We start from the raw sequence: 21211 nt of genomic DNA, 5'->3' as shown, positions 1-21211 counted from the left end.
GGGCTGTGGGCAGCGGCTCAGGACCCCGAGTCCTTGTGGGCTGTCGAGCCAGTGGACACCAGCAGAGGGCACACAGGCCCACAGAAGCGATCGTGTCGCCCCGGGCGGTGGCCAGGCCGGGTGTTGAAGGGGTCGCTGTTCTTCCGTCCAGCGTGGACCCCGGGCGGGGACCTGCTGAAGGGCTCAGGCCCTCCCCCATGGAGGCAGGTGGGGACCCCTGGCACCGAGCCCCCCAAGCACTGAGTCCGTGGGTTGCTGGGGTGCAGTCCCTCACGTTAAGAGCAGGCTGCACTCAGCGCCAGAGAGGCTGCAGGGCTGGAGTCGGACCACGGCAGAGTGGCCGCTTGGGGCCATCGGGCTGGACCAGGCAGAAGAGGACCCCCCCGTGCGGCCCAGTAACCCAGCGTCTCCGCCCACAGGCACTTCCAACTGGTCCGAAGATTACTTCAGCAGCACCTCGGGTGTGGGCCTGGTGGTCAGCCAGAGGGCCTCCAGCGCCCAGCCAGGGGCGGCCACTGTGCAGGGGCAGCTGCGGCAACTGTTTGAGCGAGACTGGAGCTCCCGCTATGCTGTAGGCCTGGACGGACAGGCCCAGGCCCAGGACTGTGTTTGGCAGGGCTGACGTCCAGCCCTTCCTGGCTGCGGAGCCCCACTGCTCCCGACCAGGCCTCCCTGCCTGACCCCCACTCTGGACCCCGAGCAGCTCCATCCGCACAAGCCCTGGTCAGGGGCAGGACTGCCCAATGCAGGGCAGGCGCAAACTGTTTGCTCTCCAAATCTAGCCCCTCTTAAACCCCACCTCCTCCACGGAGCCCTCCAGGATGCCCTCCCTGGCTCCCACAGAGCCGCAATTCCTGCCCACACACGGAGCCTTTACAATACTGTGTGCCTCCCTGTTTCTCCTGTGAGTCCTGGGTCAGGCTGCGTCCCACCTTCTCAGCCCCAGGCTGGAGTTCAGCCTCTACCCACCTGGGAGGCGCCTGTGTCCACGAGGCCACATTGAGGCGGGGCTGGGCTTCCGCCACGCTAGCCCCTGACTCTCGCCAGCGTCCAGCCTCCCGCCCACAGGAACCCAGGGACAGAGCAGGGGGCGGGGCTGGCGCCTGGGGTGCGTGGGCCCAGGCCTGATGGGGGCGGGGCTGGCGCCTGGGGTGGTGGGACCAGGCCTGATGGGGGCGGGGCTGGCGCCTGCGGCGGTGGGACCAGGCCTGCAGAGGCCAAGCTGCTCGTGGCAGCCAGTCCCGGTGTATAAGGGGCTAGGAACCGGGCGGTCGACTTGTAGGGTGGAGAGGACCTGGGTTTGAGCTGGGGGGAGGGTGACACCAGCCAGGATGGGGTTTGGATGCAGCCTCATTGGAGCTCAGCCTCCCTTGGGCCTCGCCCAGCACCTGCCCTGCAGAGGCAGGAGCTGAATCCTGGTCTGACAACTCGGTTCTGGCCCTTCTGCTAGGAATGCTGGGTCAGAAGCCTGTCTCGGCCCTGGCCTCGCCACCTTCTGGTTTCTGACCACGGCTTCAGAGCCCACCTGCCCTCGCAGAGACCCCCAGGGCACCCGAGGCTAGAGTTGGGGGCTGGCTCAATGTCCAGGAGATCCTGGCCGCTGAGGGAGCTGAGCGACCCAGCTCCTGCGTCAGGCCCCACCCCGGGCCACTGCTCCCCAGCTCCTGCGTCATCTCGGCCCCAGGGAGACCTGGCTGGGTTACTGTTGGACGCCTTTGACGTGAGTGTCCTCCTCTGCGGGGAAGATCCCCAAACCCAGCCTGTCTCCCTGCCCAGACCCGCGGGGATCTGGAGAGAGTGCCACGGCTCCACGCGGCCTGAGAGGCGCCCAGGGCCTCTGGGTGCTGGTCTGTGTATGAGCTGCCCCTGGCGGCACCCCACTCCCACCGCAACCGTGCTGCAGGGCAGCGCCCCAGGAGCAGCAGACCCCAGGCCCTCTGCTCCTTAGGCTGATGAGCCGTGGTCCAGGAGGGCTCTGTGCGCCAGGCTATGGCGGGGCAACAGGGTGAAAGGCCACAGCCAGTGCAAGGCCCACTTCACACACTGTGGGTCTGGTGGCCACACCTCAGTGGCAGCCTCAAAGGCCTCCAAAGCAGACCCCCGTCACAGGAGGCCCAGCTTGATGAGGCATGAGAGGCCCGGGGACCCCTTCTGGGGTGTGGGGGACAGACCCTGCCTCCTGGGACCCTGGAACCCAGGCCCTTGCGTGACCCCTCCTTCGAGGGAGGGCACTAGCTGTCTCGCCTGCGACAGGTAGAATGCACAGAGGTGGTTATGTGACACGAGGTGGTAACAGCATCTTGCCGGGGGCCGACCCTTGCTGGCTTGATGAAGGAGACTCCCGTGAGCTGTCCTATGGAGAGGCCCGCAGGGCAGTGCCCCAGGAGCGGCCTCCAGCCTCCAGCCAGCAAGAAACAGGGCCCTCAGCCACCCGGCCTGCACCCAGCAGCCTTGTGAGTGTGGGAAGTGGTTCCTTCCCCAGTTGAGTCTGGAGATGAGACAGCAGCCTGGCCAGTGCCTTGATGGCGGCGCCTTAGGTCCCGGCTAAGCTGCGCTTGGACTCCTGACCCACAGAGACTGGGGGATCATAAATGTGTGTTGTTTCAAGCCACTCACTTGTGGTGATGTTGTCACACAGTGCAGGTGGCTCACACACGTCACACAGAACAGAGGCCACACGGAAGGTGGAAGGGCCTGTGCTGTCAGCGGCTCCCCACGGGCTGACAGCCGCCTGCTCGGCCTCCAGCACCAAGGCTGCGATGTCTCACGCCTGACACTGGGTTCAGAGAGGAATGAAACCCATGGAGCCAGGCAGACCCCCACCGCAGTGTTCCCGGGGGCTGTGCTCCCCAAGTCTGTCTGATGGGCAGGGCAAGGCTGGGGCTGGGAGAGGCTACTGCAGCCTCCTTGACTGCGGGACCCAGTCCCCACTGAGCTTTCCCTCCCCCCGCCCCACCTTCCTGAGGGTTCCACATCCCCTATCTTGGGGGACCTTCCCAGCCGGCCACGGGAGTTCGGACTTCCCATGGTGGCCAGGCGGAAGGACCCAGCCTCCCAGGCTCTCTCGGGGCAGCATGAGGTGGGGGGGGTGTTGGGGGGAGTAGCCTCGGGGGCGGCAGGATGCCCTCTGGGCCCAGCATGCCCCCAACACGCCCCCCCCCGCCCCGCCCTCTTCCTGTAGCCCCCGCCCCAGGAGCAGCCCCCGCCCAGCCCTCTTCCTGTAGCCCCAGCCCCAGGAGCAGCCGCTCCTCCCCAAGCAGAAGGGAGGTGGGACAGGCTCCAGCTCCCACTCCTAGCGCCTCGTGCCCACGGGCCCCTGAGCGGCGTCTGAAGGCAGCCGGGAGATCTGACCCCTGGAAGTTCATAGGAAACTCCTCCAACCTTGTTCTGAATCTGCTTCCCGTGGGCTGCTTGGGGCGGAGGGCCACCATGGCAAAGGAGGCCTCTGAGATGGGCCCCCATCGTGGCCGAGGACCCAGCTCCCCATCCCCGGCCCCCGAGGCCAAGGGCCCCTGTGTGCTGTCCCTGCTGTGCCCACCACCCACGCCTTGCGCTGCCGCCCCAGCCACACTGTGGACTCCTGGGCCCTCGCCTCCTTCCTCTTGGTCTCTCGCAGCCGCTGGCTCAGAGGAGGGTCTGGACAGGCAAACGGATGAGTGAGTGAGCCGCCCTTGACTCTGCTTTCTCGAGCAACCTAGGAGCATTTAGGACAGGAGCGCGTGGGGGAGCGCAGGGATGCATTCCAGCCAGAACAAAGGCCTCGCAGAGTCAGCACTGGGGAAGCAGCAGTGGATTTATTGCCCGTCCAGGGTCCAGGGAGCAGCCAGGCAGGTCCCGTCTGCAGCCTGGCCGCAGCGGGTACACTAAGGGGGCTGGGCACGCCGGGGGCGGGGTGGGGGTGCCGCGGGCAAGCGGACGCCCACAGACCGTCTCGTGGGAACTCACGGCGTCTGAACGACCTCTGCTGGCTCGCCCGCCCCCAGCCCAGGGCGCGTGCATCGTCACACAAAGCATCCCAAAGCTTGCCGCGCTGGCGGCGAGACATCCAACGGCGGAGTGAGCTGGTTGCCAGCGAGCGGGGAGTGGGGTCTCCTGGAATATGCCGCACTCTGCCGGAAGGAGTGAAACTACCTTCACCAGGAGGCGGCAGCAGGACAGGAGTTGAACCCCAAACGACTTCTGCACCCACGGCCGTCACAGCCCCTTCTCCAAGCAGCAGTTGTGTTCTCGAGGGCCTCGTGGGCAGGGATCTCGAGTAACATGTGTCTAACAAAGACCCCCAGGAGCGCAGGACCCTGCGTGGGGCCGGGGCCTCGTGGGGAGTCCGGGTGCTGCCTCTGCTGCCGAGGCCCTGGGGGGCCGGCACGTTTGGGGTCCCATTTCGGGAGGGCTGTGTGAGGGTGGGGCTCCGCCGCTCTCAGGCATCTCTGCTTTGCTCTCGGTGCTGTGAATCAAGGTGGACACACGCGTCCTCACGGTGGGAGCTTCGCAGGGCCTCCTTTCGTCTGTCCGTCTGTCCTCACTTGGTGGTGGGCCCGGGCGCAGGTGCATCCCGCCCTCTGGGTCCTGCTCCAGCAGGACCAGCCCCGTCCTTGCCGTGGACGTGGCCATCGCTCTGGCGCCCGCAGTCTCCGCCGGCCCCCCGTCCCCCTCACCCTCTGGGGAGAAGCTTTCTGGGGCATCAAAGAACACGACCGCTTGTTCTTGGGGGTTTTGCTCTGCCAGAGCTGCCTCGTCTTCAGAGCTTTCGCCTTTCTTGGTGGGGGAGGAGGCGAGCCCTAATGAGGGAAACCGAGACCAGCCCGTCTTCTGGGGCTTCTTAGGGAGCTCGGCCTCGGGCCGCGCCCCAGGCTGTGTCTGGGCAGCCGCCGCGCGGGCTTCACCTTTGGAATCAGCGCGTGGCTCTTCGGCAGAGGAAGAAAACCCAATGTTCAGAAGCCAAAACCTGAACAGACCAGATCTTTTACCTTCTGGCTTCTCTCTCGGAGCCGTGTCTTCCTCTGCCAGAGGGGCAGCCGCCTCCCCACTGTCTTCTTTAGGGGGAAATGCGAGAACTTCCGCAGCCTCGTCCTTGTCGGAGCAGCTGTCGGCACCCCGGTGGCCAGAGTGCACTTTGGGCGTGAACATTGGCCGTCCAGGCACATTGACACTGGGCGAGATCACTTCAAACGGTTCTCCGGTGTCCGGCTGCAGACCTCCAGAGGCAGGCTCTGCTCCCAGGGCGGCTTGTTTGGAAGCTTCCTGCAGGCCCTCCCTCAGCCGGGAGTCTCGGACACTCACCCGCGTGCGGGGCTCCGGCATCTTCACCTTTAGCAACGAGAATCCATAAGAAGCCGTTTGGATCTCAGACGCGGGGATCTCCAGTTGCCGCACGACCCGGGTGGAAATAGCCTCGGGTCCCGAGAGGTCAGCCAACTCTGCCGTTGCCCTGCTGTGGACGGCGACCTCGGGGCTTTCTCCCTGCGCACGCTGAATGTGCACTCTGACCTTGGAAATGGGGGAAGCTTCCGGGGAGACGTCAAGGGCCACGGGCTGCTCCCCGGGGGTCCCAGCACCTGCCTTCAGGATGCTGGCACCCCAGACTCCCGGGCTCTCCTCGTGCAGGGCGTGGGCAAGGCTGCTCCCTGGGCACCGCACTTCTGTCACGGCGGGGATAAAGACGTCGGCCTCGGAGCTGGGGTCAGGAAAGGCGAACCTTGGCATGCTCAACCTGGGCAGTCTGACAGTTACCACGGAGCCTTCCCAGGGCTGACCCATGTTAACGACAGAAACCTGGGACGGCCCGTCGGTCCTGGACGCCTTCAGTTTAATGGGGCCTTCAGGCTGGGAGGACCATTCCTCTGCCCGCCCCTGCCCCACAGCAAGGACCAGTCCTGCAGGCCCAGCAGGAGGGGCCTGGGTTCCTGGAAGCCTGCCGCTGGGCATCTGAAGAGGGAGGGAGCCTGCGCCTGGATGGACCCTGGCCTCGGAAGGGGAAAGGACTGCAGCAGGTGCCCCTGCAGGAGACAGGTGTGGCTCTGTGACAGGTGCGTGTTCCAGCACAGCGCAGCCAGGTGCCTTCATGCCGCTCGCCTCTCCGGCCTTCTCCGGAAGCGCGGCCACAGCCACCTCCACTGCAGACGCAGGACGCGCAGGGGGCGCACCCTTGTGACCCGTGTCCACAGCCACGCTGAGCTCTGCGTCGTCCAGGCTGCGTTCAGGGTCCTCTGGGGGCACCGCCCCCTTCTTTGGGGACCACCTGAATGACGGAAGCTTGATCCACGGCATTTTTAAGGGACTATCTTTCCCTCCACGTTCAGAATCTTTAGCTGGGGTCTCACCTGCAGCCACTGCCGACGGCCACGCACTGCGCGGCATAGCTGCGGAGTCCAGGCCCCGGGCAGGGCCAGTAGTGGATAGAAAGGGGGCACAATCCCCGGCACCGGCCTCCACCTCTGCATCGGCTGCTTCTGGGACAGAAAACCCGAACTTTGGTGGATGAAACTTAGGAAAACTCACCCGACCATATGATGCAAGAAACATGGGGTCCAAAGGGCCTGCGGGACTGTCAGTCTGGGATGCTGCAACTCTCTCCTGGGCTGGAAGACTGGCAGAACTTTCTGAGCTGGGAAGATAGGCATCGTTCTGGGAACAAGGGGCCGCTTCCAGAGGGAGCTCTGGGGAGACGGCAGCTCCAGGGAGAGTCACCTGGTATTTTGTGAGTACCACACGCTTGGCGTCCTTCAGGTCCAGTTTGGGCCCCTTGATGTCCACCTTGGGCATCTTGATGCTGGGCATCTGCACCTTGGGCAGGTGGCCCTTGACTCCAATTCCCGCTGCCACCTCCTGGGGCTCTGCTTTGGCAATGTGGCTCTCTGGGAGCTTCACGCCCACTTCGGTGGCCTTGACCTCCAGCTCGGTGGAAGGCAGCTCGAAGCTGAGGTCACTGGTCTTGTTGTCAGCCTGCACCGAGGGCGGGGTTACCTCCACGGTGGCCTCGACAGACTTGCTGGGCGCTGAAACCCTGAAGGACGGCATCTTGAACTTGGGCATTTTGAACTTGCTGTCTCTGGCGGCCACCTCCTTGTCCCCCAGGGACACGTCGCCCTCCAGCTTGCTGCCTGCGTCCTCTGTGTCCACCTCCACGCTGGCCAGGGACACCTCCACGTCAGGCGTCGTCACCTCGCCCTTGGCGTCCTGCAGGTCCAGTTTGGGCCCCTTGATGTCCACCTTGGGCATCTTGATGCTGGGCATCTGCACCTTGGGCAGGTGGCCCTTGACTCCAATTCCCGCTGCCACCTCCTGGGGCTCTGCTTTGGCAATGTGGCTCTCTGGGAGCTTCACGCCCACTTCGGTGGCCTTGACCTCCAGCTCGGTGGAAGGCAGCTCGAAGCTGAGGTCACTGGTCTTGTTGTCAGCCTGCACCGAGGGCGGGGTTACCTCCACGGTGGCCTCGACAGACTTGCTGGGCGCTGAAACCCTGAAGGACGGCATCTTGAACTTGGGCATTTTGAACTTGCTGTCTCTGGCGGCCACCTCCTTGTCCCCCAGGGACACGTCGCCCTCCAGCTTGCTGCCTGCGTCCTCTGTGTCCACCTCCACGCTGGCCAGGGACACCTCCACGTCAGGCGTCGTCACCTCGCCCTTGGCGTCCTGCAGGTCCAGTTTGAGCCCCTTGATGTCCACCTGGGCGGCCCTGATGTCCACACGGGGGGCCTTGATGCTGGGCATCTGCACCCTGGGCAGGCGGCCCTTGAGTCCGATTCCCGCTGCCGCTTCCTTGGGCTCCGCTTTGGGACGGTCGCCCTCTGGGAGCTTCACGCCCACTTCAGTGGCCTTGACCTCCAACTCGGCGGAGGGCAGCTCGATGCTGAGGTCACTGGTCTTGCCGTCAGCCTGCACCGAGGGCCGGGTCACTTCGGCCTGGGCCTTGGGCACGGACACCTCCTCGGCGGCCTCGACAGACTTTCTGGGTGCCGACACCCCGAAGGACGGCATCTTGAACTTGGGCATTTTGAACTTGCTGTCTCTAGCAGCCACCTCCTTGTCCCCAAGTGACACATCACTCTCCAGCTTGGTGCCCGCAGCCTGGGTGTCCACCTCCATGCTGGGCAGAGACACCTCCACATCGGGGATCGTCACCTCGCCCTTAGCGTCCTGCAGTTCCAGTTTGGGCCCCTTGATGTCCACCTGGGGGGCCTTGATGTCCACCTCGGGCACCTTGATGCTGGGTCCAGGCACCTTGGGCAGGTGGCCCTTGAGTCCGATTCCCGCTGCCGCTTCCTTGGGCTCCGCTTCGGGAAGGTGGCCCTCCGGGAGCTTCACACCCACCTCGACAGCCTTGACATCCAGCTCGGCGGAGGGCAGCTCGATGCTAAGGTCACTGGTCTTGACGTCGGCCTGCACCGAGGGCAGGGTCACTTCGGCCTGGGCCTTGGGCACGGACACCTCCACGGCGGCCTGGACGGACTTGCTGGGCGCTGACAACCCAACGGATGGCATCTTGAACTTGGGCATTTTGAACTTGCTGTCTCTGGCGGCCACCTCCTTGTCCCCAAGGGACACGTCGCCCGCCAGAATGATGCCCGCGGCCTGGGTGTCCACCTCCACGCTGCGCAGCGACACCTCCATGTCGGGGGCCGTCACCTCGCCTTTGGCGTCCTTCAGGTCCAGTTTGGGGCCCTTGATGTCCACCTTGGGCACCTTGATGCTGGGCATCAGCACCTTGGGCAGGTGGCCCTTGACTCCAGTTCCCACTGCCACTTCCTTGGGCTCTGCTTTGGCAATGTGGCCCTCTGGGAGCCTCACGCCCACTTCGGTGGCCTTGACCTCCAGCTCGGCGGAGGGCAGCTCGATGCTGAGTTCACTGGTCTTGCCATCGGCCTGCACCGAGGGCTGGGTCACCTTGGCCTGGGCCTTGGGCAAGGACACCTCCACGGTGGCCTTGACAGACTTGCTGGGCGCTGACACCCCAACGGATGGCATCTTGAACTTGGGCATTTTGAACTTGCTGTCTCTGGCGGCCACCTCCTTGTCCCCAAGGGACACATCCCCCGCCAGAATGATGGCCGCGGCCTGGGTGTCCACCTCCACGCTGGGCAGCGACATCTCCACGTCGGAGGCCGTCACCTTGACCTTGGCGTCCTTCAGGTCCAGTTTGGGCCCCTTGATGTCCACCTGGGGGGCCTTGATGTCCACCTCGGGCACCTTGATGCTGGGTCCAGGCACCTTGGGCAGGTGGCCCTTGAGTCCGATTCCCGCTGCCGCTTCCTTGGGCTCCGCTTCGGGAAGGTGGCCCTCCGGGAGCTTCACACCCACCTCGACAGCCTTGACATCCAGCTCGGCGGAGGGCAGCTCGATGCTAAGGTCACTGGTCTTGACGTCGGCCTGCACCGAGGGCAGGGTCACTTCGGCCTGGGCCTTGGGCACGGACACCTCCACGGCGGCCTGGACGGACTTGCTGGGCGCTGACAACCCAACGGATGGCATCTTGAACTTGGGCATTTTGAACTTGCTGTCTCTGGCGGCCACCTCCTTGTCCCCCAGGGACACGTCGCCCTCCAGCTTGCTGCCTGCGTCCTCTGTGTCCACCTCCACGCTGGCCAGGGACACCTCCACGTCAGGCGTCGTCACCTCGCCCTTGGCGTCCTGCAGGTCCAGTTTGGGCCCCTTGATGTCCACCTTGGGCATCTTGATGCTGGGCATCTGCACCTTGGGCAGGTGGCCCTTGACTCCAATTCCCGCTGCCACCTCCTGGGGCTCTGCTTTGGCAATGTGGCTCTCTGGGAGCTTCACGCCCACTTCGGTGGCCTTGACCTCCAGCTCGGTGGAAGGCAGCTCGAAGCTGAGGTCACTGGTCTTGTTGTCAGCCTGCACCGAGGGCGGGGTTACCTCCACGGTGGCCTCGACAGACTTGCTGGGCGCTGAAACCCTGAAGGACGGCATCTTGAACTTGGGCATTTTGAACTTGCTGTCTCTGGCGGCCACCTCCTTGTCCCCCAGGGACACGTCGTCCTCCAGCTTGCTGCCTGCGTCCTCTGTGTCCACCTCCACGCTGGCCAGGGACACCTCCACGTCAGGCGTCGTCACCTCGCCCTTGGCGCCCTGCAGGTCCAGTTTGAGCCCCTTGATGTCCACCTGGGCGGCCCTGATGTCCACACGGGGGGCCTTGATGCTGGGCATCTGCACCCTGGGCAGGCGGCCCTTGAGTCCGATTCCCGCTGCCGCTTCCTTGGGCTCCGCTTTGGGACGGTCGCCCTCTGGGAGCTTCACGCCCACTTCAGTGGCCTTGACCTCCAACTCGGCGGAGGGCAGCTCGATGCTGAGGTCACTGGTCTTGCCGTCAGCCTGCACCGAGGGCCGGGTCACTTCGGCCTGGGCCTTGGGCACGGACACCTCCTCGGCGGCCTCGACAGACTTTCTGGGTGCCGACACCCCGAAGGACGGCATCTTGAACTTGGGCATTTTGAACTTGCTGTCTCTAGCAGCCACCTCCTTGTCCCCAAGTGACACATCACTCTCCAGCTTGGTGCCCGCAGCCTGGGTGTCCACCTCCATGCTGGGCAGAGACACCTCCACATCGGGGATCGTCACCTCGCCCTTAGCGTCCTGCAGTTCCAGTTTGGGCCCCTTGATGTCCACCTGGGGGGCCTTGATGTCCACCTCGGGCACCTTGATGCTGGGTCCAGGCACCTTGGGCAGGTGGCCCTTGAGTCCGATTCCCGCTGCCGCTTCCTTGGGCTCCGCTTCGGGAAGGTGGCCCTCCGGGAGCTTCACACCCACCTCGACAGCCTTGACATCCAGCTCGGCGGAGGGCAGCTCGATGCTAAGGTCACTGGTCTTGACGTCGGCCTGCACCGAGGGCAGGGTCACTTCGGCCTGGGCCTTGGGCACGGACACCTCCACGGCGGCCTGGACGGACTTGCTGGGCGCTGACAACCCAACGGATGGCATCTTGAACTTGGGCATTTTGAACTTGCTGTCTCTGGCGGCCACCTCCTTGTCCCCAAGGGACACGTCGCCCGCCAGAATGATGCCCGCGGCCTGGGTGTCCACCTCCACGCTGCGCAGCGACACCTCCATGTCGGGGGCCGTCACCTCGCCTTTGGCGTCCTTCAGGTCCAGTTTGGGGCCCTTGATGTCCACCTTGATGCTGGGCATCAGCACCTTGGGCAGGTGGCCCTTGACTCCAATTCCCGCTGCCACTTCCTTGGGCTCTGCTTTGGCAATGTGGCCCTCTGGGAGCCTCACGCCCACTTCGGTGGCCTTGACCTCCAGCTCGGTGGAAGGCAGCTCGAAGCTGAGGTCACTGGTCTTGTTGTCAGCCTGCACCGAGGGCGGGGTTACCTCCACGGTGGCCTCGACAGACTTGCTGGGCGCTGAAACCCTGAAGGACGGCATCTTGAACTTGGGCATTTTGAACTTGCTGTCTCTGGCGGCCACCTCCTTGTCCCCCAGGGACACGTCGCCCTCCAGCTTGCTGCCTGCGTCCTCTGTGTCCACCTCCACGCTGGCCAGGGACACCTCCACGTCAGGCGTCGTCACCTCGCCCTTGGCGTCCTGCAGGTCCAGTTTGGGCCCCTTGATGTCCACCTTGGGCATCTTGATGCTGGGCATCTGCACCTTGGGCAGGTGGCCCTTGACTCCAATTCCCGCTGCCACCTCCTGGGGCTCTGCTTTGGCAATGTGGCTCTCTGGGAGCTTCACGCCCACTTCGGTGGCCTTGACCTCCAGCTCGGTGGAAGGCAGCTCGAAGCTGAGGTCACTGGTCTTGTTGTCAGCCTGCACCGAGGGCGGGGTTACCTCCACGGTGGCCTCGACAGACTTGCTGGGCGCTGAAACCCTGAAGGACGGCATCTTGAACTTGGGCATTTTGAACTTGCTGTCTCTGGCGGCCACCTCCTTGTCCCCCAGGGACACGTCGCCCTCCAGCTTGCTGCCTGCGTCCTCTGTGTCCACCTCCACGCTGGCCAGGGACACCTCCACGTCAGGCGTCGTCACCTCGCCCTTGGCGTCCTGCAGGTCCAGTTTGAGCCCCTTGATGTCCACCTGGGCGGCCCTGATGTCCACACGGGGGGCCTTGATGCTGGGCATCTGCACCCTGGGCAGGCGGCCCTTGAGTCCGATTCCCGCTGCCGCTTCCTTGGGCTCCGCTTTGGGACGGTCGCCCTCTGGGAGCTTCACGCCCACTTCAGTGGCCTTGACCTCCAACTCGGCGGAGGGCAGCTCGATGCTGAGGTCACTGGTCTTGCCGTCAGCCTGCACCGAGGGCCGGGTCACTTCGGCCTGGGCCTTGGGCACGGACACCTCCTCGGCGGCCTCGACAGACTTTCTGGGTGCTGACACCGCGAAGGACGGCATCTTGAACTTGGGCATTTTGAACTTGCTGTCTCTCTCTTGTCCATCTTTGCCTTTTTTGTCTGCCTCTAATGTTACTACTGTGATGCTGCTTTCCTTTTCCTTCTCTGTTTCCTGGAGTTGTGTCACTTTGTCTCCTTTTGCCTCCTTCGCTGGCGACCACCCAAAGGAGGGCAGCTTGAACCGTGGCATTTTCATCTCCCGCCCCTTTTCGTCCACGTGCTGGCCCCCACCCTTGCTGTCGTCTTCTCTCTTCTGGGCTGCATCTTCCTCCGTTTCTCCTCCCTCTTGTGCTGGCAGATGGGCTGGGGGTTGCCTGGTCCTGTGCTCTTCTGCTTCAGCTGCATCCTCCCCCTTGGCCTCCATGCCCTCAGCAGAGACCCTTCTCTGCCGTGGTCCCTGCTGGAGAGCTGTCGCAGCTCCTTCCTTCTCGAGCACTTTTTCTTTGTGAAGTCCAAACCTGGGTGTCTTTAAAGTGGGTATGCGGACGTGGAATTCTGGTTGCTGGTTTTGGTGGCTGCCTCGGTCTGCTGAGGCTTGCAGAGACAGCCTGGCAATGCCAATCTCCAGCGCCTGCGTGCCTTCCCCAGCCCCCTCCCTGCTCTGTCTAGGGGCTGGGCCCACCCCGGCTTTTCTCTGGGGCACAGTCTCCCCCTTGTCCCTGGCCTCTTTTGTCTTTCTTCGGAGTCTGGGTGCTGGGCCGGCCCCTTCCCCCAGGGCTCCCTCAATGGGGAGGCCGGGCTCCGTGGGGGGCTCGGCGTCCTCTGGCGCCCCTGCCGTCCTGTCCTCTCTCCCGCCGTGTGCGGCAACCCTAGCGGCCTCTCGCCCGGAATCCCAGGGCCCTGTCTCCACCAAGACCCCAGCCTGGACTGTCCCCCTGTGGGCTCCCCTGCCCGACAGCCCCTTCCCTGAGCCCACCCGGAATCTCAGGTTCGGGAAACTTCTCTTCCGCTGCCTGCCTGGTCCTGCTTCTGGGAGCTGGGCCTCCGTGTCTGTGCTCGTGGGGGACAGGTCAGGCACATCCCCTCGCTCGTAGGCCTCCGAGGAGCTGTGCGACCTCCGGGGCCCTGGCCCACGCTTGCTCTTTAGAGCTTGGAATTTGGGCCAGGAGAGCCGCTCCCTGTGGGGCTGCCTGCCTCTGCCCTCCCTGGGCTTGGAGATGAGCCTCTCCTGGTCTCCATCCTCCTGCAGCGTCTCCGTGGGGGTCTCCGCGCGCCCATCGGCGATATCCTGGTCCTGAAACAGGGAGAGAGAACCTTTTGGGCCCCTGTACAGGGAGTCGGAGGCAGGGGCTCCGGGGACGGGAGGGGGCAGTGGGGATCCCCTCCCAGCCTCAGCCTGGGCACCCAGAGCCTGGCTGGGCCCAGCTTTGCTGGCCATGCAAGCTCACCTGCTTCTTGCTGCCCCTCGAGCCACGCTGAGCGCCGCCAGAAGCTCCCTCCTCGTCCTCCCGGGCGGGAAGTTGCCGCTTGATTGTGAACTGAACCTTGTAAGGCTCTGAGTACTGAAGGATTTTGAGAGCATCTTCGTATGTAATGTCGTCAAAGAATATGGTTGTGCTGAGCAGCTGATCTCCTAGACGAAGACAGAGCGGTCCCCGCACCTTAGTGCCCCGGACCTCATCGGGCCTCATGGGAGGGGTCCACAGGGGTGCGTGACCGAGGAGGCGACCCTGCTCGGGCTGCCCGGCCCCTTCCTTCTCTTGAGCCCTGGGTGGGAAGGAGCCCCCATTTCCAAGCAGAAAACCTGTCAGAGCGAGTGGCCCCAGCCTGGACACAACTAAGCAGTCTCTAGCGACTCATCTGAGTCCACTGTGGCCCATCACTCTCCGGCTCTCCCATCCTGATGGCACCACGGGGACATGGGGATGGGGCCATCTTGAGTCCACTGTGGCCTGTCCCCCTCAGGCCCCACCCAATCCTGATGGGACCACGGGGACGTGGGGATGGGAGCATCCTGAGTCCTGATGGCTCCGGGGGGACATGGAGTGGGGCCATGCTGAGTCCACTGTGGCCGATCACTCTCTGGGCCCCCCATCCTGATGGCACCGGGGGACATGGGGTGGGGCTGTGGCACCTTCTCTCAGGCTGAAGTTGGCAGCTGAGGACTCCTTCAGCACTTGCTTGACAAAGATCCCCTGGTCTCCGCCGCCCGTGACAATGTAGCCACTGGCTCCAGCCTCCACCTTGGTCTTCAGTGTCTCCTCCGTCGCCTCCTGCGTGGACTAGAGCAGAAGCACATCGGGCCTCAGTGAGCATACGCCTATCCCACAGTGGGTGTGGCTGCTGGGAGGCTGCCTCCCCTGAGGCCAGGGACCCCAGAGTCCTCCCGTCATTGGGCAGCTGAGCCCGGGCACGGGGTCCAGGCTCTGGGGGAAGCTGGCTGCTGCCGTCTCAGTTGGGAGCAGCCTCCCTTGTCCCCGACCCCACCTGCCAGGACTCAGGAGCAGCCTGGCCCCAGCCATCTGGGCCCAGCGGGGCTCAGCAAGCAGAGGGGGGGAGTCTTCTGTTTGCACGTGGCTAAAGCGTTCCTTTATCAGCTCCCGGCTCACCACCACACTCACTCCAAGCACCAGTCACATACAAGATAGCTGGTGCTCAGACCAAGGAGGGCCATAAATGCTGAGGAAAATACCGGAAGCGGCAGGGCCAGCCTGACCTCGGACACGACAGTTCCTCTGGGTCTGGGAGAGAGTTAGAATTGCTGGGGCCGCCAATGACAGCAGGCAGTGCACCCTCCTGGCTGGGAGCCTACAGAACCCAGCCCCTTCCGTGGCCTTGGATGCAGCAGGCAGCAGCTGTACCCACTGTACAGCTGAGAACACTGAGGTCCGTGAACCCGGGTCCATCTGGTCAGCAGTCTGGGCCCTTCACCATGAGAGTACAGGGGTCTGGGGCAAGGCCTGGACCAGTGTTCTGGAGCCCCTACCCACCCCCGGGCCTGATGAGGGAGGTGGCACGCCCTTCCCCAGGGCACAGGGGCACGCTGCCAGCTTTCCAGCTCCTCGCCTTCTCGCTCTGGCCCTGGCTTCCCCCGCTGGAGCCCGTGTGGACGGGCCGCCCCCCCACATCAGCTCCTGGCACACCCACCTCCAGATGGCTCATCCTGGAAAGCGTCTGCGAGTCCCCCGAATCCCGCTTCCACAAGGACCTCCGCCTCCTTGGCGTGTCTTCCTGCAGCAGCGACAGACAGCGGGTCACCAACCTGCCCCAGCCCAGGGGACGGGAGGGACTCGGGGAGGCCCCAGCTCAGGGGCTAGATCCCCCGGAGTGTGCTGTGTGCAGGGGGAGCTGAGTTCCTCCAGGGGGAAGGTGACTCTGGGCCTTTGTGATTCCCACAGGGCCCAGCCCCCGTGTCCGCAAGTAGAGGGGGCAAAAAAGAAACAGTACAAGAAGGAGGCCTTTGGGACTTCCCTGGCGGTCCAGTGGTTAGGACTCCGTGCTTCCACTGCAGGGGACACGGGTTCGATCCCTGGTCAGGGAACTAAGATCCCACATGCCACCGCACGGCACGGCCAAAAGAAGTATGTAAACAATTCTGAAAAAAGAATAAGGCCTTTAGTACGCCTGGTCCATGCCTTCCCCCAGGTGTCTCCAGAGGTGGCCGCGGGACCCTGTCTGTGTCTCCTTGTCAGAGAGGGCACATGTGTGCACATATCCTGTGCCCCGTCACACACAGGAGTACAAGGTCTGTTCCCCACGCACACACACGTGTGCCATCTCAAGTGTGTCCTGGCCAGCTGATGGGAGGGCTCCAGTGAAGGACCAAGGAGTCAGAGAAGACAGCCGAGCAGACACCGCTGTGGCAGGGCAGTGTGGCTGCACAGGTGCGTGCGTGAGTTGCCCACACAGGGGGATGCAGGAGGCGTGGTCACCTGTGGCTGCACACCTGAGCCTTCCCTGAGCCTGTGGCTGTCTGTGGAGCAGGCTTACCGGGAGTCCGAAGCTGGCGCCCTCAGTCACGTACTCATAGACGGGTGAGGACCCCTGTGGCCGGGGCCGAATGATCTCAACCACAGACCCTTCCGTCACCTGGCAGAAGGAGAGAATCAGGTCACCCTCAGCCACTCGGGCTCTGCTCAAGTCCAGGAAAGGAGGGGGGTGGGGGCTACGAGTGGGGCACATCCTCCCTGGACCTCACTTACAGAGTGGTCCTCCGCTGTTTCTGCAGCTGCCTCTTCAGGCTTCAACTGCCGGCCAGACACTGCAAAGGGAAAGGATGAGTCAGTGGAGGCTTGCAGGTGGGCAGAGCAGAGGGTGGAGCTGGGGGTAGGGGCCCAGGAGAGGCTGTATACCACAGAGGTGGTGTAACCCTGGATGCTGGGTCTGGGAGCACATGCAGGGGTCGCGGGAGGACACACAGCCCCTGAGCCGGGGAGGTTGTGAGATCAGGTGTGATGGCGGTGAGCCAGGACAGACAAAGTAGATGGCTTCACAGATTTAGTCAAAGAAAGTTACTAAACAAACACACAAATAAAACAATAACTACCACTCTGAAGGAGAGAGTCAGAATCCAGAGTTATTGTAATATATAAACTGTAATGTCCAGCATTCAAAAGAAAACTACATGGCACACAAAGAAACAAGCAAGTATGATCCACACTGAGGAACAGAGCAGTTAATGTAAACAATCTTTGAATGTCCACAGCTGTTGAATTTGGCACAGACTCCAAAGCAACATTCATAAATTTATTCAAAAAAGTGAAGGAGAGCATGTTTAAAGAATTAATGAAAAATATGATGACAATGGCCCAATGAAGAAAGAATGTCATAAAAAACAGAAATTATATTAAGAAAAAAAAAAGCCAAACGGAAACTCTGAAGTTGAAAGTTTACTAGAGGGGCTCAATAGCAGGGCTGAGATGCCAGTGGAAGGAAGCAAAAAACTTGTAGATTAGGGGAATTCCCTGGTGGTCCAGTGGTTAGGACTCGGCACTTTCACTGCCAGGGCGCAGGTTCAATCCCTGGTCGGGGAACTAAGATCCCTCAAGACACACAGTGCGGCCAGAAAAAGAAAAAAAAAAAAGACCAAACAAAACAAAAAACTTGTAGATTGATAGAAATTAACCAGTTTGAAGAACAAGGGGGAAAGGATTGAAGGAAAATGGATAGAGCCTCAGAGATCTGTGAGATGACATTAAGAGCACCAATATATGTGTAGTTGAAGTCTCAGAAGGAAACGAGAGAGAGAGAGAGAGAGAGAGAGAGAGAGGGAGAGAGAGAGAGGGAGGCAGAAAAAAATGTTTGAAAGAATAATGGCTAAAAACAATCTATGGATCTCAGAAGCTCAACAAACCCCAGTAGGACAAACACAAAGGGATCCAGACCTAGACAATCACATCAAAATGTTCAAGGGAAAGAATGTGAAGCTTAAAGACCCCCCAAACATATTCAGTCCAAAGAGATTTTCATGGAGAGACATTATAATCTATCTATCTCTCAAAAGTCAAAGACAAAGAGAAAATTTTGAAAGCAACAAGAGAGAAGTGGCCCATCACATTTACTAGTACAGCAATACAATTACTAGTCAACACCACGGAAGCTAGAAATAAGTGGAACAGTATATTCAAATTGCTGAAAGAAAAACTTTGTTAACCATGAATTCTACATCTAGCAAACTGTCCTTCAAAAATAAAGGCAAAATAGGGACTTCCCTGGTGGCACAGTGGTTAAGAATCCACCTGCCAGTGCAGGGGACACGGGTTCAAGCCCTGGCCCAGGAAGATCCCACATGCCACAGAGCAACTAAGCCCATGTGCCACAACTACTGAGCCTGTGCTCTAGAACCCACGAGCCACAACTACTGAAGCTCGCGTGCCTAGTGCCCATGCTCCACAACAAGAGAAGCCACCGCAATGAGAAGCTCACGCACCGCAGTGAAGAGAGTAGCCCCCGCTCACTGCAACTAGAGAAAGCCTGTGCGCAGCAATGAAGACCCAATGCAGCCAAAAATAAATAAATTAAATAAATAAATTTATTAAAAAAAAAAGATGAAAAAGATGTGTAGCTAGTAAGTCAGTAGTGGAAATAAAATGCAATACTAAAAATACACGTTGTTTTATATATATATATAATGTATATAAATTTACATTATATATAAATTTAATATATAATTAATTATATATAACGTATACATCTCTATTAGTTTATAAATACAAAATTTATATTTATATATGTAATATATGTTATTAAGTAATTATATACCTGTGTATATATTTCATTAATTCTAAAACAAGACAAGGAACCGGGGAAAGAGGAGCAAAGGATGGATGGAATAAAATAGAAAAGCAATTAGCAAGACGGTAAGATTTAAACCAGCCATTTTGACAATACATTAAATATAAAAGGACTTAAAATTCTAATCAAAAAGGTAGAGATTATCAGATTAAATTTAAAAAGCAAGACCTGACTACATGCTATCTAGGAGAAATGGACTATAAATAAAAAGAAGTTAAAAGAAAAGGAAATAAAAAATACATACAGTGCAAAAACTAATCATTTCATGATAATAAAGGGCACAATTCATAAAAAAAATAATGACAAACCTAAGTCTGTATATACCTAATAACAGAGGCTAAAAACACTGAAGTGAAATCTGGCAAAAATGAAAGGACAAAAAAGACAAATCCACAATTACAGTAGAGATTGTAACATTCCTCTCAGTAATCGATAACCTTACAAAACAGAATAGGTAAGAACACTGATCCACCCATCAACAAATGAGGCCACAGCAGAGATCACTCCTCCTGACAAGAGCAGAGTATGCATTCGTCTTAAGTGCACATGGGACATTCACCAAGATAGATCATATGCTGGCTCATTTAAATGTCTCAGTAAATTTAAAATAATTAAGACCATTTCAAATCAACTAGGTATTTTCTCTGACTCTCAATGGAATCAAGACGGTACAGTATAACCACAAATATCAGTGAAAACGAATAGAAATTCCAGAATAGTCCCACACTTTGTAAGATCAATGAATTTTTAACAAAGCAGCCAAATTATTTCAATAGAAAAATAGTAGTCTTTTCAACAATGGTGCTGGGACAAGTGGATATTTATTTGGGGAAAAAAACCCTAGACCCTTACAACATAGCACATGTAAAAATTAACTCAAAATGAATCATAGAGCTAAATGTAAAACTTAAAACTATATAACTTCTGGAAGAAAACAGAGGAGAAATTCTTCACCACCTTGGGGGAGGCAGTGTTTTCTTAGGCAGGATACAAAAGGTGTGAATCATAAAAGAAAATCTGATCAATCATATTTCATCATAATTAAATACTTCTAGTCTTGAAAGACATTCTTTAGAAAATGAAAAGGCAATTCAATATATCTGACAAAGAACTTGCATCCAGAAGAATTTCTGCAAATCAATAGAAAGACAAAAAATTTAAAAAACCTCAATTAGAAGTGGGCAAAAGATTTAAACAGACACTTCACAAAAGAAGATGTACCAGTCAGCACGGAAAAGATGGTCAACTTTTTTAGTCGTCAGGGAAATGCAAATTATTAATAAAACCAATGGCACAAAACAAAGGTCCCGGAACCAGACTCATACAGATATAGCGCTGTGGGAAAGTAACGATCTTTTCAGTCAGCAGTGTGGGGTCCACTGGAAATTCACAGGGAATAATGTTGATATCGACCCCTAGGTCAGCCCCAGGAAGTTATTAATTTCATGTGGACTGCAGATCCAAAGTTTAACGATACAGTTTCCGGAAGATAAACCGAAATGACACTGGGGATAGGGAAACAATTCTTAACCAGGACACAGACAACTGCTAGCCCAAAAGGAAACAACTGATTAATTGTTAAAATTATTAAATTAGGGACTTCCCTGGTGGCACAGTGGTTAAGAATCCAATGCAGGGGACACGGGTTCAACCCCTGGTCGGGAAGTAAGATCCCACATGATGTGCAGCACCGCCAAAAAAACCAGTAGAATGAAAAAAACTTGGGAGTCTCTGTCCGATGAACTGCGTCCACAGACAGTGTGGGTGAATTTCACAAACTTAGTGCTGCAATAGAGCTAGACATAAAGAGCTCAAACAGAACCCGCTGCACACAGTTCACAGGTGCACTGGTGTTGGAAGCCCTTTGGGAGGGGGCAGACCAGCGGGGGAGAGGCCTCTGGTGAGGATAAGGGGTACTGGTTACACCACTGTGTCCACTTTGGGAAAATGCATCCAGCTACACGCATACGATTTGTACCTTTCCCCAAAAATGTTTAAATTCTACATAAAGTTGAAATGAGGAAATTATAAACTTTATGCCAATAAATCCGAAAATGCAGAGGAACTGGCCATGTTCCTAGAGAAACGACACTGCGAGCACCGCACAAGGAGAAACAGGCTACATAAATAGTCCTGTGATGATTCAACGACAAAAGCCCTTCCTTAAAACCGGTCCACAAGCACCCCCGGGCCCAGCGCCCCCGGAATTGTACTCAGTATTCCAGGAGAAGCAGCCCAGGATCTCACACTAGGTCTGGCCCTGGGCTCAGCCGCACCCTCTGTGGCTGTGACTGCATTGCTGCTGAGGAGGGGACACGGGTGCCCACTCCCAACCCACCGCAGCCAGCAGGGCTCAGAGCCAGGAGGGAATCCCTGTCCCACAGGCCGGGAAGCCGGCATGGGCACCAGGCACGTCCGCGTCCCCATGGAACACACGGGGGAAGCCCAGTCCTGGCGGGAGTGCAGGTTTGGCTGCTACACTCTGGCCAATTTGCTGTGTGACCCTGAGCAAGCCTGTCCCTTCTCTGAGCCTTGATTTCCCCATGGATGTCAGAGGGCTACTCTGCCCACCCAGAAGCCCAGAGGGACCGCGGGGAGTGGCGGGGGTGGCGGAGAGGGGGTTGTGGAGGAGGGGGAGG

General features: G+C 59.2%; 2 protein-coding genes and 1 non-coding gene across 3 annotated transcripts in view; 2 read left to right on the top strand and 1 right to left on the bottom strand.

The window, feature by feature from the left end:
* PLD4 (phospholipase D family member 4) overlaps positions 1-622 on the top strand; it is a 5284-nt gene extending 4662 nt beyond the window's left edge. Inside the window, exon 10 of the mRNA XM_007455577.1 lies at positions 420-622. Within this exon, the coding sequence (XP_007455639.1) occupies positions 420-622 (203 nt within the window). The remainder of the gene's footprint in view (positions 1-419) is intronic.
* A 1322-nt stretch (positions 623-1944) lies between these two features.
* Positions 1945-21211, bottom strand: part of AHNAK2 (AHNAK nucleoprotein 2) — a 34632-nt gene continuing 15365 nt past the window's right edge. Inside the window, exons 6-13 of the mRNA XM_007455653.1 lie at positions 16481-16539; positions 16269-16367; positions 15426-15509; positions 14413-14560; positions 13727-13911; positions 4524-13572; positions 3546-3636; positions 1945-1987 (exon numbers count right to left, since the gene is read on the bottom strand). Coding sequence (XP_007455715.1) covers positions 1945-1987; positions 3546-3636; positions 4524-13572; positions 13727-13911; positions 14413-14560; positions 15426-15509; positions 16269-16367; positions 16481-16539 — 9758 coding nt within the window. The remainder of the gene's footprint in view (positions 1988-3545; positions 3637-4523; positions 13573-13726; positions 13912-14412; positions 14561-15425; positions 15510-16268; positions 16368-16480; positions 16540-21211) is intronic.
* TRNAE-UUC (transfer RNA glutamic acid (anticodon UUC)) lies at positions 17240-17311 on the top strand. The gene has a single exon. It is a non-coding gene; the product is annotated as a tRNA-Glu (tRNA).

The sequence above is a fragment of the Lipotes vexillifer genome, unplaced genomic scaffold, assembly GCF_000442215.2.
Source record: "Lipotes vexillifer unplaced genomic scaffold, Lipotes_vexillifer_v1.1 scaffold584, whole genome shotgun sequence".
Lineage (NCBI taxonomy): Eukaryota > Metazoa > Chordata > Mammalia > Artiodactyla > Lipotidae > Lipotes > Lipotes vexillifer.
Note: the sequence above shows the minus strand (reverse complement) of the source record. Positions and strands in the feature narration are given on the sequence as shown.